This window comes from Acyrthosiphon pisum, chromosome A1, assembly GCF_005508785.2.
Source record: "Acyrthosiphon pisum isolate AL4f chromosome A1, pea_aphid_22Mar2018_4r6ur, whole genome shotgun sequence".
In the NCBI taxonomy this organism is placed as follows: domain Eukaryota; kingdom Metazoa; phylum Arthropoda; class Insecta; order Hemiptera; family Aphididae; genus Acyrthosiphon; species Acyrthosiphon pisum.
Window position 1 is genome coordinate 69,770,870 of NC_042494.1, and position 19,508 is coordinate 69,790,377.

General features: G+C 32.8%; 3 protein-coding genes across 4 annotated transcripts in view; 1 reads left to right on the forward strand and 2 right to left on the reverse strand.

Annotated features, from left to right (window-relative positions):
- LOC115033028 (FK506-binding protein 5-like) overlaps positions 1-7,741 on the reverse strand; it is a 9,948-nt gene extending 2,207 nt beyond the window's left edge. Inside the window, exons 1-2 of the mRNA XM_029486260.1 lie at positions 7,733-7,741; positions 4,275-5,287 (exon numbers count right to left, since the gene is read on the reverse strand). Of these exons, the coding sequence (XP_029342120.1) occupies positions 4,275-5,287; positions 7,733-7,741 (1,022 nt within the window). The remainder of the gene's footprint in view (positions 1-4,274; positions 5,288-7,732) is intronic.
- LOC100165137 overlaps positions 1-19,508 on the reverse strand; it is a 37,336-nt gene that overhangs the window by 9,149 nt on the left and 8,679 nt on the right. The window contains exon 2 of one of the 2 annotated variants that reach the window (XM_029487432.1): positions 4,275-5,287. The exons of the other annotated variant lie outside the window; for it this stretch is intronic. The gene's annotated coding sequence lies outside the window, so the exon portion shown is untranslated. The remainder of the gene's footprint in view (positions 1-4,274; positions 5,288-19,508) is intronic. 2 annotated transcript variants of the gene reach the window in all.
- LOC100161027 (cGMP-dependent protein kinase 1) overlaps positions 9,438-19,508 on the forward strand; it is a 73,029-nt gene continuing 62,958 nt past the window's right edge. The window contains exon 1 of the mRNA XM_008188838.3: positions 9,438-9,533. Coding sequence (XP_008187060.2) covers positions 9,453-9,533 — 81 coding nt within the window. The 5' untranslated portion in view covers positions 9,438-9,452. The remainder of the gene's footprint in view (positions 9,534-19,508) is intronic.

The following is a 19,508-nucleotide window of genomic DNA, read 5'->3' on the forward strand; positions in this document are numbered from 1 at the left end:
ATTAATACAAGGCTCCTGATACATTGTTACAATAGCAGTTTGAAAATATTAAAAAATACATAGGCACAAATTATCTTTTATAAGCATTTGAAGTTGAAATTTTGACAACATTTATCAAATTTAAAATTTGAATAATTATTTTGTAGTTAAAAATTTATAAAATGTTCAACTTTTATATCTAAGGATTGAAAATGTAAAACAAGATTCCACCAAAGTAGTTAATTCTGTTACCAAAAAATCTAAAAAAATACATAAGCACAATTTATTTTTATAGTCATTTTAAGCTCAAATTTGGACGAAATCACATATTATTAAACCGGGAATAACTATTTTAGTTATTTTGTTGTGATTGTATTTTATTGAAACTTCTAAAGTATACTATTATATATCTATGGTAGTACCACGGTTTATTGTTGATGTATAACGCGTTACCTAATGGATATTGTGATATGATTAATTTGGAATTTATTATTGATACCTATTATAGGTCAATTTTTTTTTTAATACTATAGATAAGTATACCTATAATAGGTATGTCTAATACCTAGACTGACAAACCGCTCAGAATCGTTTTTCTTATACAGTGATATTATATCATTGAATTCAAATTTAATACTATCCATTATACAGTGACCCACTTGTAACCTACTGTACAGCAGAGCGACATCCACTTACCCACCTTTTTTCAGCCATATTTAGCAAATAAAACTATTTTTAGTTAATATAATTAATATTTTTATATTGAACGTTATCGACAGTTATTACCTACCTAAATAAATTATTGTTGTTTATTATATAATTTAATAATAATTAAGATAATTTAACTCAAAAGCATTATGAAGGTATTAAGAAACAAAAATCTAAGTAATTATTTCATTGGGCCATTTGAAATGTTTCTAGACTCAGCCTTTTTCCTTAAATCTGCCAATGATCGAATTAATATCGCATATTCACATCACAGTAAAGTTTTGGCCATGACTCTTAATGTTTATAATAATATAATTTCATTAATTACTCATTGAAATTTAGTTTTGAAAATTCAATAATCCAATATTATAAGGTACCGGTTTCAACGATGCTAAATTCAATAAAAAATATCCGTTATAGATTTATTGATGTTAAATCAATGAAAATTAAAATTTGAACGACTGATCCGGTTAAAGCTAGAAAAATATATATTTAATGGGAAGGTAATAATTAAATTTGCATTTGTTGAATATTCAAAATGACAACACGGATGCTACATAACAAAGCGAGCAAGACATTTTTTTCATAGAATTTTTCGCAGGATACGAAGGTATTTCGATAGTATTTATATATAAAAATCGAATTTAAAACGAGATTTTATGAGTTACAAAATATTGTAACTTATAAGTATGTAAATTGTTGGTCCACAACAGTCAACAATTCCGCTCATTTGTATTTTAAATATTTTAAATAAGGTAATAAGTTATAACTAATTTACAATACTTGTTATTTACATTATGTATCGAAATAGGTAGGTAATCCGAATAATATTCTGCTTATAAGAATATGAAACAAACAATACATATGTGGTAATTCAAAAAAGTAAGACACTTTAATACGTACTGATAATGATAAAAATTGTAAAAAAAAATGTATTTTCTTATCAAAAATGTTTTTTTAGTTACTACTTAAAATTATGTAAAAAATATATATTTTTCAAAACATTAATAGTTTTTAAATTATGTGCGTTTTACGTTGAATGAACCACCTGGTGTAAATTAAATATTACACATTTATCATGGTATGTAATAAATAATAATAAATACGCACGACACGCATACCACGGTATATAATTGTAATAATACACACGCATTCGTATAAAGTATAAATTATTAAAAAAATATATTTCGTCGCCGACTTACTAGGTGCGCGCGCATAACATAATATTACACATTTATTTAACATATATTATTATTGTATTTTTGTATTATGTGTCTAACCCAATATTATAGTGTTAGTATTATATAGCTCTACTATAGACGAATTCAAACGACGACTGCGGATGCTTTCGACCTCGGTCTTTATTAAGGTGCGCATACGCCAAAGCGACATTACACACACACACACACACTCAAAAAGTATAATAAACAGCGTAATGGCGTAAAGAAAAATATATCATTATATACACACGGCGTACGAGACTGTTCTAATGTTTGTTCGTTTGTTTTTTTCTTTTATCGTGGGATGGGGCCAGCCGGGTCTTCACAAACACCGGTGTACAAAAAATATATTAAAATAGTTAATAAGTATTATATTAGGTATATTAATATTTATTATAGAAAATTAAAATCACAAGTTGATGATAACAACGAAAACCTTAAACCTCCAAGAATAATATATATTATATTTACGATGCAAACATACCTATTATGTCTTACAATGAGATTATTATAAAGTAAACAAAGTGTGTACAACTGTGCTGGTCGCTGACTTAACGATGTTTTATAATGAAGATTTAAAGTACCTATACGCTTTATGGTGATGCATATCGACAATAATTAATAAGTTAAGTAGGATCGTATTCGTACGGTTTCTTCAACTCAAGTACTGCTTTCAACTAGTATTTAAATTGATTGAGTTTTTCATACACTTGCTCAAATATTTATTTTAAAAATAGATGGCTTGCAAACGCTCATTTTAATTTTAATTTTTTTTTAACTATGAGTCAGCAGTTTTGACACGATGATATGGGTTCTACTAAAAATATAATATATAACATTTGTCTGACGGATTTATTAAACGGCTGAAAGGTAAAACTAAAAGTTAATCCTATTGAAAATATTATATAAATTTAATGTGGCATTATATGCATTGCATTGCTGTATTTGGTTGTGAATAATTAATAAGTCTTATGAATTTACGAATTTTATTATAACAAATTTGTACTGTATTTGTTACTTTATTATTTAAAACCACAGTATGTGTAATAGAACAATATTTTTTGTTGCGTAAGTACCAAGGAAAATTGCCTTAATAAAAGTTTATTGTGGACTGCTTAGATTTATATTTCCTGGACTGAAAAATATCACAAATTGTCTAAAACAAACTATCACCGCCATCCCCCACCCTGGCATGGCAGATACCTACGGGTGCCCCTAGATTTTTCTGCCAAACTAACAAACACACGTGTTTAAACCTACAGTACTCTCCCCCACAATTAAAAACCACCCAATGGCCAAAGTTGCCACGGGTTAATTAATAAGAAAAAAAAATATTATGAAACAATACTAAAAGTAAGGTCGCTTAAACAATATATATTTTGAACTGGTTTGGTCCCGGGGGCGATGGGTGGGAAACCCAAGACTTGGATCTAAATATCTGATTGGAATAAAAGTGCTGTTTACTCAAAAAGATCCTTATTTTTTGTACGTATTCTGCAGTACGTATTCGAATAGTATGGAGAATACACACAAACAAAAAATAAATTATTTTCATGACCTGCTTAATGCGTAACACATTTATTATGTTTCAGTGTGAATTTTGATTACGTTCGTTCTGGATATATTTCAACTATACATATTATTATTCAATAAATTAAAATAATAATATACTTTTTGTCTGTAGGTCTCGTTAACTATACTATACTTGTATATCTGTACATAAACTACACACTATAAGATATTATGTCTATTCGGTTCATTGGACTATGACTAGTGGTCATTGAATTTAAATCAAACAAGACAATTAAAAACAGAACTAGTAAAGTCAGCCATCGTTCCGTTCAATTAATACAATACAACGACGTATATCTAATACAGCTAATCAAAGCGAGTTATTACTACAAAAAAAAAATGTTATTCAAATCAATAAAAACACAATATTTAATTATTTTAATACATAAATTCGTCAATTTTCTTCTTTTTTTAAAAAAAAAATTGTTTTACACGAATAAAATTTTATAAATCTTTCGACAACATTGCTTATATATAAATATATCTATATTAAATATTATTAGGTGTATAGGTACGTAATAATTAGGATAAAATATATTATTATTATAAAATCGACAACTACATTATTATATTATTATTATTATTATAAAAAAAATAAGCTCTCCACGTATAATATATTATTATGTAATACGATATATTATGTATCAGCAGTAGCAGCAGCAGCAGCAGTAATAATAACAGTATTATGTACGATGACTACTACTCAAATAAATGTTGTTATTATTATTAACATCGTACGACGACGGGTCGGAGCCAAAAGCCTAACCGTGGGCGGCGGCGACGACGACGACTTACAGCTGTTGGTCTTGAATGGATTCGTGGTGACTTTTCAGGAGTTGACCGCCGTGCGCCTGTTCGGCAGACAAAAAGTCTCCGACCGCAGCATTATGTCCGGTCGTCGTCGCTCCCGGTGGTTTGACGGCCGTTTCGCCTTTTTCCAGAGTGGCAAAGTCCGCGGCCGGCACGCGGCCTTTTCCGGTGGTCTTGTCGTAATCGTCGTCTTCTTGAAATTTCACGTGGGCCGCCGCCTTTTCCGGCGCAACCGGTTTCAGCGCGCCTTTGTCGTCGCCGCCGGCTTTCACCGACGGCCGGCTAGGGTCGTCGTCTTTGACCACCGCCGCAGATGACGACGGTGGAGGTGGTGGCGGTGGCAGTACGGGTTTCACCGCCGTTCCTCTCTCGACGACTTCGAACTCAGTCTTTGCAGGCTTCGGCGGCAGCGCGTCTCTGTCCTCCCTCTCAACGATTTCAAACTCCGACTTGGCCTTGGACGCGTCCTTTTCGGGCGCCGCCGCTTCAGCTGCAGCCCCTTCCCTCTCGCCCTTCTCGAATTCCGGCTTTAGCTTGGCTGGGGCCTCAGATTTTTTCGTGTTGTCGATATCAATTTTCGGTTTTTCACTGATTTCCTCCGGGGCCTTTGAAGGTTCAGGTTTTTTAATTTCGTCTTTCGGTTTTGGCACCACGACCGGTGCTTTGACCTCTTCGGTTTTAGTGGCCGGAACGCTGGGTTTAGTAGGTGTCTCATTAGTTACAACTTTATCTTCGGGTTTTTTGGTTACGATCACTGCTTTTTCATCTTGGTCCTCTTCGATTTCATCTTCGTCTTCTAAATCTAATTCTTCTCCTTCTCCTTCATCTTCTTCATCTTCGTCGTCAAAAATCTCTTCGATATCGTCAACATCGTCATCTCCATTTTCGATCTTATCGTCATTGCTGTCAACCTCGACGGGCGGAACTATGTCAGTTGAAACTGCTGGTTTGTCCTCGGGGCAGGACGGTGGACTGTCTTTGATCGATTCGGTAGAGACCTGAAAATAGAAAAAAATCTAATTATTGAATGTTTTTTAATCAGGAATATTTTAACGATTGAGACGTGGAAAACATAAATAATAATGTGACAGCTGCTGCACCACGTGGGCAAGTAAAACGGATGCCAAAATTCCCAAGTGGGCATTTATTACAGCCTATAAATTTATAAATTATTCTTAACTTTAAAAACTAACATGTGTCTTTAATCTTTGTTGGACAAATGCCTAGACTTATAATTTATGTTTTGTTTTATAACACAATCGTTATTATTTTTTCTTTTAAATAACTTTTATAGGTACCTAGCCACCTAGTAGGTAGTTAAATCTTTTACATAAATAAAATATTGTTTATATTCAAGAATTTAAAGAAAGAATATTATAATATTTTTTGTTATTTCACACATAGAATATAATATAATACACAAGAATATTTTTAGAAAGTGTATAATGAACTAATAGAACAATACGTCTTGTAATTTTGAAAAATAAAAAAATAGATAGAAAAGGTAAGTTATAGTAGTCCAGATACCTACCTACAACATTTAATTTACTCAATTGTAATTTTTTTTTTTTGAACAGATAGAAAAAATCGAAGAAAAAGTTAATTTACATAATATTTAATATATCTATATCTATAATTTCGACTAAAACTATGCGTAACAATATTGCATATACCTACGTTTAATGTATTTCACGTGATTCGTTAGACAAATAAATTTATAAATATATACGCCGATTATTGTTTTAATGTTAATACTATTATATAATTATTCATCACAATAATAATTATTAAAGGAAAAAAATATGACCAGAAAATTGTTATCAATAATATTATTGAAACAAACAATACTAAATAAACTTGGAATTACTGTAAGTAGGAAATATAATTGAAATAAAACCTAATCAGGCGACGAAATATATATAAGCAAAAGATCATTAAAGATAATTTAAGTATGCATTATATAATATGATATATTCACACAAAGAGATATTATTATGATACTACGACTTCAGTGAGTGGACTTTGAAATTGGTACGACGAATAATACGAAATCAGACGAGATCAAGAATCGGGTCAAATAAATGATGCAACTATAATAATAGAACTATTTTAATATTATATGTGTTAATCGCGTGTCATCATTATATGATGCATGTAGAGTCGAGAAGTCTCGATAATTCGAGATGATCTCTTGGGGGATAAAAATATACAATTTAACTTTTGTATTTGTTGAGTTACATCATATAACTCAAACATATAACTAATACAATTTCAAGGGACAAGAAAAAATTTGAGTTGCTGAGGTTTTCGAGAGTCGACTGCAATATGACATGTATGTTACAATATTATGATAGTATGCGTGGGATACCTATTATCATAGACCAATATAGAAGCGAAACTCGATCAGCTGATTGTGGTCTTGTTTACCTATGATCTGACGTCTAAACCTCCGACTATTATACTAGGTACCCGTGTTTTACATGCATAACCCCAATTTGGGTATTCAACGTGTTGCTGCACTTGCGCCGAATATTGTAGGTACCATCTGCCCACGTCGGGCGTTGTATAATCGTTAAATGTTTCTATCCTATTTGTCGCGCCATGTGCGATGACGGATTAATCGCATATTATAATTTTCTTTTAAATCTACCTGTCCGATCGTTACAGACTTAAACCTGCAAATTATACTACTGTTTACACGGTCGCGGTCAGAACTGAAATTAAAAACCAGAAATGTATCTGTCATGTGGGCGTGAGAGTCTGCTGGAGGGAGCACATGCCATAACAATAATATGACGATGACGAAAAAAATCTAAACTTCCACTCGCTTCCACTAGACACTGACGCCAACGCGCGTCTGCGTGAGGTACTGAGGTGTATCCAACTGACCAGCTGTGTATACCAAGGTTGTGGTGTAATATGTATAGCGTGGTCGCACACGCATATATCGAAAAATATTTACGTGTGAGAAAGTGGTAGGTGTGTCCAGGGCTTAGCCCCCCCCAATTATTTTTAAATATTTTAGCATAAAATATTAGTTATAAGGATTTGTGCAGCTGATACAATTCTTGCCCCCCTCCCCCCCAAATAAAAATAATGTCCCAAGTTGCGCCTAAGGGTGTACCATTACAGGTAGAATGAACGATTTCTCACAGCTTCAGAGGTACGTTAAAAATAGAATAGTTTACGGACTACAAACTGTTAAACGCAAAGTGATTCACCTAGTACGTTCACCCCTAAAATGTAGAACGGTTTTTTTTTTGTTATGGCCTGTGCTCCCTCCAGAGAAGACTCTCTCGCCCACACGACAGATACATTTCTGGTTTTTAATTTCCGTTCTGATCGAGACCGTGTAAACGGTATTATAATCCTTAAAAAAGGTTATACAAAAATATAAAATAGCTGATGTAATATTTGATTTAGTATTTAATATAGGTTAGTACCTCACGCATTTTTAGTTTTTACGAACTACTTATATAAAATGTTGATAGATTAATATTAGTTACTATAATACATTTTAAACCTATTATAATGGAGCTATAAGACTTATAAGTAGTATAAAAAAAATCTAAATAATTGAAAATATGATCTTCAAAAATAAATAGGTACTTAGAAATACTAAAAACAGAATTTGAATACATTAATTTTTAAATTATTACTTAAATACTATTAATAATATTGATGAAAAAAATATGGGTGAGCATGCTTGGAGAATCGCCCTGTATATATTATGTACTGTTACATAATTCGAGAAGAAAAAAATTACGGTATTCGTTGTCGTACAAAGCATCGGGTATAGATAAATATAGTAACTGTTATGTCAATATCGTTTTTGATTTGCATGCCGACCGAGACGTAGTTAAGAAAGGTAGGTGCAGGTAGGCGACAGACATACGAATTACATATATTGTCATATTTTCTTTTCCTAGTTTAAAATAAGAACTGCTCTTCATACCGTAGGCCGCGTAGGTACTTCCTGTTATCAAAAGAGTAAAGACCAACGCTGCAGTATTATATCATATCCACATTATTTGAATAGTCAAGGAAATGTGCTGAGTGGGTGATAGTAGGATTGAATATCGTTTTGTTTTTTTTTTTTTAATTATTTCAAAAACGACAAGTCTTTGGCGATGCTAATATTATTATTAATAGTTCGATATACATAGGTTAATTTTTTTCACGTCTATCGAAATTTTTTTTCCCTTCAACTCGTGCACCCAGCAGATTATAATAGTATAGAATAAAATATTATTATGCTTTCGTAACATGTCACCCGACAATTATTTGAATGCGTGAACGATAAGCTTTAGCAGTGAATGATATGTCGTCAATTACAGTTTAATAAACATAATACATAGTATGTATATATTTATATAATATAAACACTGCACTAATACAGGTACGTGCGTTGAATGTTAAATACCGTAGAAATAACGGTCATTCAGGCAGTCAGCCCCACAAAGGCAATATATAGGTCTACCTATAACCTAACCTAGCATTACGAACAGCTGGGAACGATGATCGATATAAATAATAAATTGTAATATTTTTAATTTGACGAAAGATACCTAAAATAATACAATGTATACATAATCCAAACGTTTCACGTTTGTATAAATTCAAAATATGAAAATAAATAAAACGCGTATAATAGGTAAACTTTTTTAAAACTTACATTTTAACAGTAACTTCGAACGTGGATAATTATTATCCGTAATAGTTGCTGTATACGTATATAGTACCTTTGCAGTAACAGGTTACAGTATATAAATAATATTATATTATTATACGCACGACACGAATCTCGATTGTTCTCGTACGTATTATTATTACTATCATTATTATACAATCGGACCCGTACAGCGTTTCGAATATAATAATTACGAAGCATCTGGCAAAATATTACAAATATAATGTAGGTAATAATAAAAAAATGTGTACCTACTCGTTTTTTGAAAAAAATTATAATATTATACCTAGGTACCTAATACCTACATATTATATCTAAATTATTACAGTTATTACGCAGTCAGAATACGGTAAGTTATCGAACAACTAGGTACACAATATGTCGAATTATAACATTGTGCATTATCGTCTATCGGGCCGATGATTGTTGGGACCGGAAAAATGATTCGTCGTCGCGTAAACACAATACACACGATGATCAAGAAGCACACGATAAATATTATTACTTGGGTTTTTCAATATCTGTGTCGATCTTTGACATTCGAGCGCATAGTGGTAAGTACGCATGATTAAAATAATACTCTGCAATATATTTTATTATGCACTATTTATATACATGGGTATAAGTATACTGATATCGAGACCAGACGTAAAGTATTAACGAGTTAAGTTAAGAATAACTTAGAACTCGACACAAAATCGGTTAATTTTTAATTTAACCAAGTTTATTAATTATTAGTTTTCGATTATAGTAGGTATAGACATTCTTGATAAATGTGTCACTTGGAAGTTGGAAGTCACATTACCGCTGTTCACTAAGCAAAATCACCCATAAGCAAAGAAAATTAATTTAGTTAAAGTTGAAAGTTAATTTTTTTCAACGTAATTTACTACCTATACTACCTAAATACAAAAAAAAAAACAAAAATAATCTTAATGAAATCAAACAAGTAAAAAATATTTATCGAATTGCCCAGCCTTGATTTTTAAGCGTGTGCATATTATAAAGTATAAGTAATAGATATAAATATATAATATTATTATATAAAAGTACCGCTGCGCCGTCGCGTATTACGCGTGCGGACGCGCAAGAGATATTATCGAATCGGAATTCAAAATTTCGAAAAATACTTCAAAATAAGTTCTATGGTCGTAATATAATAATTAGTCATATGCCGTCACATTGGAACAATTTACGAATTACGTCCAGATAATAGAAATAAAATAATAATATGATAATTTCTAAATAGTGCAGCAATGCGACCGCGTCACTCCTCCACCTACTCACGATTGACTGGTACAAAGTTAACAGAGGCAATAGTACTATTATCATTATATTATGTAGGCACGTGCCCTATAATACAGGCCCTCGTAGTGGAGTGATGTAAATTTTATTTAACAATAGTTAACTTATATGATATAGATGCACAATGGATATTTTTATGAGTTATAAGAATGTTTATTAACAAAAGCATTCGTGGAAATGTTAAATAATAATAGCTATATAATAATTATATTGTACCTATATAACGTTTAATAATTATACCTATACATTGTTACATAATAACGGGAGTCGCGAATATTGTAAAAATTATAAGTACACACACATTCAGAGGTTGAATAAATTGTAAAACAATTAGTGAGAACCTAAAAATGTGCTTTAGAAAAAAATAATGCGTCAATTTGAATTAATTAAAAAAAAATAAAAGTCAATATTTTTAACATATATAATACATTTAGGTATACATAAAACTACGAGTATGTATATTATACCTATAAATAATGATTAAATAATTCGTTCGAATTTTAAAAAAGGATAATTTCGGTCAACTTTGGTTTTGGATGATTTTGGTAACCTGCGATCAATCCACGAAATTACAAAAAAAAAATCACCGAATCTAGTGAAAAATTAAAGCGCTGCCACATTAAATGAATACATATGGCACTCATTGCGGGATGGTTAAAAACTCAAAAATGTCTCCTAACATATATAACATATATTCCAGCAAAGTCCTCCCAATCCCATCTGATTACAAGGTGGCTCGTCCGCAATATTTAGTGGTACCTTCTAATACATACAACAGGCTGTACACAAAGTTATATTATTCGCGGAAGCGTGACGATGCATAGTGTGTGTATAAAATAAAGATTTTGTTACGAGTACAAAACCCACGATTGTACGCGGTGGACAATCGAAAAATATAATATATAGTATGAATCACTGCAAAACTATTTTCGACTGTAGTTGCGTACAGGCGAACGACACGCGGCGACAACAATAATAATTTAATAAATCCGAAGATGACAGATTATATTATTATACGAATGATAATTATTGCGACTTGATAGCGCACATAATATTATGCTACGTAGGTATAGGTGCGAAAAATAATACAGAGCGGTGTTCGTTTTGACGGCTAGCGAATCGATGACGCAACCTTGACGAATTTTTTTTTCGGCAGAAGTTTCGCCAATTCGACGCCGCCGCCGCCTGTGTTCAACTCAAGGACGGCGCAGCGGCAGCGACTGTTATAGACTGCACTACACCGGCATAATACGCGTCGGTGTACGTCGCACATAAATTGCGGGTAATGTTATACCTATGGTTATATATGATAATAACATGAGTCACACTACTCGTATATACCTACAACACACGTATGCAAGTGGCGAACGGACGAGAGAACAAAAATAATCTCGCGAGATCCAAACCTATACGGCTATAATACATAGTGCACGATCGCATCTGTCCGTCCGGACGCCATCGGCAAGCGTGTTCAGTGTTGGCCCCCGACGAGGGTGGAAATCGGCAAATGTATTATACGGCGTGACGATAATGAGGGGGAAACGAAATTCCGCGTGCAAACTTACTTCGAACCATACCAGACAAATTTTCCGAAAAATAGGGCGTAAGTATAGGTATTACGCTGCAGTGTGTAAGAAGAAATGCGATGTGTGGAGGTGAGTTTGACACTTTAATCACATAGCCATGGTGAGTAGTGAGTACTATTATAATGGCACATAATAGTACAGCGAGTTTTTTATTCGGTTTGAGGTCAAAAATAAGTATTTAAAACGTTCGTCGACCTTTTTTGTACAAACGATGTCAACCCTAATATAATGCATAATATATTAGGTACCACATACATTAATATTTTAATTTATGAACTCCAGATTATACTGAAGAGATAAGTTTGGCACGTCACGATATTATCTAAGCAACAGTTATGTTTTTCATAATTTTACACTACAAAATAACAAAAATTGTTCGTAACAAAATTTTTCACCCATGTAACGCGATAGAGATTGCTAAAATGAGAACCTTGAATGTTTTTTTCTACATCGAATTCACATTATCTTATATTATGTATATATATATATTAAATTATGTATAAGTATGCATGGGTATATTACAATTTTAAAAACTGATGGACATGCGTGCTTACGTGTATTTTATCTATTTGTTGTTCCATTCCCCGATTATAAGCACCAAAGCATGATTTATGTAGAAAAATGTGTTTTGGGACTTTGGAAAAGAAAAACAATGCTTGAAAACTGTTCATTTTTGGCGATAAATACGAAGGATCAATCATATAGGGTCATGTACATTTCACATGGGTATATTCTTCGGAGTTCAGACATCTATTATATAGGCTCAAGAATATAAAGCGCGTATCGCGGTCCGAACACAGCGCCGATTGTGTAACAATCGCTGCACATCGTACCTACTATCTACGTCTAAATTTAACGACTTACGTGTACCGCCGTTGCGTAACAGCTTAAACGGTCTCGTTGTCGGAAAGCACAAACGTTATAAATTTATAATATTCGGTATTTTGATGCACACAACTCGGTGACGATAAAAGCAATACAATATAATTACAATATATTATAAAATATAATAATTAATAATCATATTAGGTAGGTCAGTAAAATAATATTATACACCTACATTTGTGGTTATAAATTTATAATTGAATATTGGATTTGAGACGTATTTTATCCATAATAGTAATATTCTATTGTGTGTTGAAAATGCGAACGCGATTTTGCGGGAACGATATTATTATAGTAATGGTAAGATACGATCGATAACGACTATATATAATTATAATATTATAATATTCCGACCGCAGTACGGTAAGCGTGTAAAAAATATCTGTAAAATGTCATCGCCCCACGTGCGTTGCCGAATTTCTCGTTCTATAATAAAAACCGGCGACGGAGATCTACAACACAAAATAGACGCGTTTATAAATAGACGGCGCGGCGCACCACCACAAGCCAACGGCGCGGTGTCACGATCGTCAAAATAATGTCGTCTGGCGGTACGCTGCAGTATGTGCTATATTTTGGTTATATCAATTATTATAATATTATACACCTCACCGATTGTTTCGTTTTCGAATTTAATCGAATTATTTTAATCCTAAATCACATTAATGTTATTATATTACAACACGCCTACATGTCATATTCGGTACGCGACCGTCGCGGTACGGAAACCTTGAACTCGACCTCGCGCAATAACGGCGACGGATTTCGAACGATCGACAGAGAAATCGCGTCACACCGTATAAGACCGTAATCGGCCGCATTGTTATTATTAAATCGTTACGGTGGGAAAAAAATGCAACATAGGATCATCGTACCTAGACCCGTGGCCTACCTGTCTATTATACCAGTATATAACAGTTAAATCGTGCTTTTTGCTTTATTTGCAGTAGACGCACCACACATATGGTGTGGCACACTCCCCGTGCCCGCGCGCAATGCACAGCCGGTGGAAATCGGATTCCGACAACGATCGATCGTCTGTAGCCGCCGCCGCTACGGCTAAAAAACTTAAAATGTTCGACAAGCGTACCCACCCATTAATATTGCCAACTGTTTTTAAACGATAAAAATGTCAGTAAGTTCGACCGAACGATGCAGGAAACGCTCGGAAGTTTGTCCACGAACACTGCGGCAGCTGTCTCAATCCAATAATAATAAATGACAAAACAAATAACAATTAGGAGTTGGCCGATTGTGGGGGGGGGGGGCAGCTGTTTCATAATTAAATAAATTAAATACCTATATATAAACGGTAGGTATAGAATAAAATGACATGCTCACCTGTCCGAAGAAGAAGTTCCACACGATCAGCAAGTACCGCCTGAGCACGTCGACGAACATGATTCGCGCCGCGTGTGAACCGGTCTCGTCGAAGTCGGGCAATACGCAAGTACTGAGACGATCACTGTCACTATAATAATATTATGATAATAGTACTGTTGAAACTTCAGCGGTCGGTACTGCGCGCGCGCGCACTCACGTTCGCCTATGCTTATGGAAGTCGACGCGGTAACCACTCGATTTATACCCGGTAAACGGTAACGGGGACGTTGGTAAATCGCACTCGTCGGCGCACCTACGGGATGCACTGGTACGGCGGCGGCGGCTGACGCACGCTAAACGATGAAATTGTTCCCCTTTGGCGGTCTGACAAACGACGAGACGACGGTAATTGATTGCGATTACTATAATAATACTATATTATAGTATTATATTGTTTTACGATCGTAATGACAGCTCTCGTTTTCCCGTCGACGTTTATTATATTCGCGATATTTATAATTTGAATATCGTGTACGGTATCCAAAACACTACGATAATATAACGATAAATCGTACGCACAAACGAAAACACGGGCGACGCGTAACGCACTGCACCGGCGGCGATGGCGTTGCGCTGTGGACGGACAAAAATGCAACGCGGGGGGGACAGTCGTGGCTGCCGCAGAGGCGACGACCGGGATACCGCGCGTGGCGGGGGACGAGATGGAAAAATTTAAGAAACGCTCGTTCGGAGGATGACGTCAAAATATCTCTGCAGTCCGCTACAGGACTGCTATAAATAAATACACGAATGTACTCACACGCTGGCTGTGAGTGTGTGTGTGTGTGTGTGTGTGAATGTAATATTTACGCCTCGGCTAACGCCGCCACTGCAGTTAGTGGTGGTGGCGATCGTTTGGGCGCACATAAGTTGGACAATATTATTATTATCCATTGGGAACCGCATTTTTGATGAAAAACGTCCCGTTGAAAGCACATAATATTATTGTATTTATATCGAATCATAATTATAATATTACATCCGCGTTTATTTATATTTTGTCACTATTATTTTACTTATTCTTAATCAATTACTATTACAATTACTATTTATCTTATATCTGATATTTTTGTATTTATATTAATACATCAATACGCATTATGACACTAACAATAATATTGGAATATTAAAAATGGAAACCTAGTAAAACTTATTAATTAATCATAATTTTTCAAAATTAAAATTCCTTCAGTTTGTCTGGTTTTTTGGTCTAAAAGTAATTTTTTCAATCGACTGGAGCCCCCAGTTGACATGTTGACATGTTAACATAGTACTGTACCTACTTTGAAATCCGTTTGAAATATAATAATAATATGTAATAATATTATGTCGGAAACGCAATTGTACGGATAATATTCTGTAGGAAACATAATATTAATATGTTGTTGAAACTAAACAATATTTTGTCGGAATCGTATTTAGACATGTATATAACTTTATTGGGTTACGTTAATGGTTCAAAAATATGTTTTCCAAATTTTTACGTTCCAACCAATTATTATTTTCCAACAAAATATAGGTAAATATAATTATAATTAGGACCAGTCTCATGTTTTCCGCACATGACATGACATGACATATTATTTTATTGACGTTGGAGTGTCGTGCCGATACGCCGATTACTGTATGATATTAGAATAACCTTGTTCGCATAATATGATATTCTACAATAGACTTTATGTCGTGAAATTTTTTCAACATTTATTTTACTGCATGGGTCTAAATAATTTTTTTTCCGCTCACCTAATATATCTTTGGAAAATCAATGAATTACACTAATTGATTTTCTAAAATCGTTACCACTTCATTTTGGCGGAAAATCCTAAGATAAATCGACAAGCGACACGCTGACACCGTTTTGGCACCATCATTTGGCCATGAATATAGTCTTTTGTTATAATTCTAACTTCTAAGTAGGATTACTTACCTAATTATTTTATTTCATTATGCGTATTAGCAATTACTTTAAATACCTACTATTTAATATTTATTTATAGTTTATTTAACATAAGTATAATAATAAATGTATAACACTATAACCCAATTCTAGTCTTTTAGTTTTTAAAAGTGTTTTCCAGCCAATAAAATAATTAACTCATCTCATCCAAGCTAGCATAATTCTACTCTATACCTATAAACTTATGAGTCATAATGTACTTATTGTTTTTATCATTTATTCTCCAAAACGGTTAAAACTAGTTTAATCATATCATAGAAATTTCATAAATTTAAATAAAAATGCATCTCTATAATATATTATATTATGCATTTACGGTGTACGTGCTCCACTGAATACGATCAACCATACACCGGATACCATTCCTCTTTTTTTTCACCCTTTATATATACATAATACAGTGAGAGTGTTTGATCAACGTCCTTTGAGCAAATATTTGAATTTTCCGATAGACGACAGACGACCTAATTTAAATTATATTGAACCGCAGGTAGTTGTTCCCGAAATTCTCAAGAGAATATAGTCGTGCGTTAGTATAGGTAGGTATAACAGTATAGTTACAACCGCAACAACCTATATTAAAGTACCACTACAACTTTAAGATTAATTAAATAAAATTGCTTTCAACGAAATTAAAATATACTAATCGATTCAAATAATGTTGTTCTATAATAATATGCACTTGTGAAAATTATATAGCAAAAAACGACTTTTATAAACATAACAACGATGTTGCACGCCTATTATATTTATCTAACTATATAAATGTGAAATGAAAATCCACCGGAAAAGTAGGAAATCTGGATGTCAAAAATACAATAGTGGTGCCATCTGTCAAGAAAAAATTAACTAAATAATAAAATAAAAATTTAGTTCCAGATAAAAATAATAGCGTATAAAATATTGGTTGCTATTGTTTAACCGTGCATGTTTGTTGATTTGTATTATTATCTTTTGTCAATATATTACACATTTAAATGAATGTTTGAGGGTAGATTAGACCTCTCGGAAAAAGATAGGCTAATTTAAAAAGGGTTAAATTTAGATTTTTTTATTCATCAGATTTTAGTACGGTTAGATTAGGATTTTGTATTAATTTGATTATATTAATCCACCATGGGTGGAATTAAGTAAAAACGACAAACTCGGTATAACTTTGATACTTTAGAGTTAAATCATACACTTATGTACAAATAGCACGGGGTCTGCCATTTACCGCAGGTAGATTGCCTACCCGATAATGTACTGATGCGAATCAGAATTTTTATTCCGCGCAACAGACAAATTAAAATAAATTTTGAACACCATATGCCGAATATTAAATAACGAAATGAACAAAGTTTGAGTCATATAGAGTTGGTACATTTAACGAGCAACGAAGTGCACGGAATCAGCTAGTATTATATAAACGTGAAACTACATTTATACTTATCTACTTTGGAACAACTAATCTCAGAAACTACACGACTGATTTGGCTGATTCTTGTTTTGTTGTGATTGTAATTGTCAAGACGAGGTTTTTTTGAAAGAACATTTTAGGGAAATTCACTGAAAAAGTAGGAAATCTAGATTGAAAAATTACAATAGTATGGTGCCATCTGTCATAATATATTTTTGTTTATTGTAAGGATGCTGTATTTGTTATGATTGAATATGATTTTAGACCTGTACCTATATTATATTTAGTCCAAACCATATAACTTGGTAAAAATGAAATTTCTAACGCTAACTCTTCGACCGTTGTATATCGGGAAAGCGGGACTAACACACGCACATCATAAACAACGAGTTAATAAAACATTCGTAATTAAAAACGTACTACGTTCCTCACCGGGTCTGAAAATATACTGATCGCATAAAATATAAATAATAAACACAAGCGTATCTCACGGTTATGTAACATAATATAATCTAACGTGTTCTGACTGACTCACTGACTGATCAAGCCTAACTAATGATAGCTTGAGACTTGCAATTTTTCACCATACCTATTATATTATATTATATTATATTATATTAAACTCATAAGTCTAAGATATTTTTCGGCAAGATAGGTATTATAGATGGGAATTGGGAGGTGTATGGTGATACACAAATATTTTACACTCGGGCAAAGCCAGTGTAATAATATATTATAAGTGAATATATATTATATATTATAATATATATTATAACATTTCTCGAATAGAGGTGCATCTCGATTTTAGCATCTAAATATTATTTTACAGATCGTGTTCCCCAGTGTCCAGTTTTATCAGAAGGTGTGAAGTTTTTAATGAAAGAAAAATGGTATAAGGTATAAAAAAGATTTGTCTAAAATAGGTATGTATTACCTATATAGGTGTTAATGGGAAATTAAAAATGTTTGTAATATGGTCAAGTGCAGACAATGCGGGTACATAATTAATTTATGAATGTAGATCATTTTCCCACTTTTTACCATAGCGATTTGTAAGAGTCATAATTGTTAATTTTAATTTTAAATTTAATTATTTTCAATAATTTAACAAATTATAATTTACTGTAGTCTATGTTCACTATTTATATAATCTGTTATGCAGTGTTTGATGCACAATAGGTACGTGAAAATGGTTAACGGTACCTTATTGTTTCAAAAAATAAATAGATTTAATCATTTATTGCAAATTTAATTTTATAATGTTAAATTTAATTATAATTTACGGCGTTTTAATTTTATCAACTGCAGGTACAGTTAGCTATTCCATTACATCAAGGCGAAATGGAGATGTAAGAGGTTACAAACAGCTACTGGATAATATATAGACGAGGCAGGCACTCGAGTATTTCCTAGTGAAGATTACAATATTATTATACAGTATACACGACAAAACACGTACATTGGTTTCAACGGCCTAATTCGTTTTAATTAATTAATTAATTATGTACCTACCTACATGGTGGTTATCACGGGAGTCACCATGTATACCGCAAGTGAGTTAAGTTTACACGCAGAAACTACATTAGACACGGAACTGAATAGTCAGTCATTAAATTATACTGTCTACTGTAGGCTGCTGCAGTGCCTAATCGTTAAGTTAAATTAATTCCAAAATTAAAATTTAAAAAAAAATAAGTAGGTAGGTAACCAAAACAAATTGTTGGTATAACTCAATAAAAAATAACCGTAGATACATGAAATTTTATTAAATAATAATTATCAGACGAAATGATCATTTGCTGTAAATATCCATATTTATTTTAACCATAATTTTAATGCCAAAAGACCGTATATCATTATAAGCACCTTTTTATTAATGTCTTATTAATATCAAAATTATGTATAATATAGGCCGTATTGTTGTCAACAAGTATACTTAAAAATCAAAAGGCCTCATTTCTTTTTGAGGCTTTATTGTTATCAACTACCTATCAATCTGTTTCAGTACAATAAA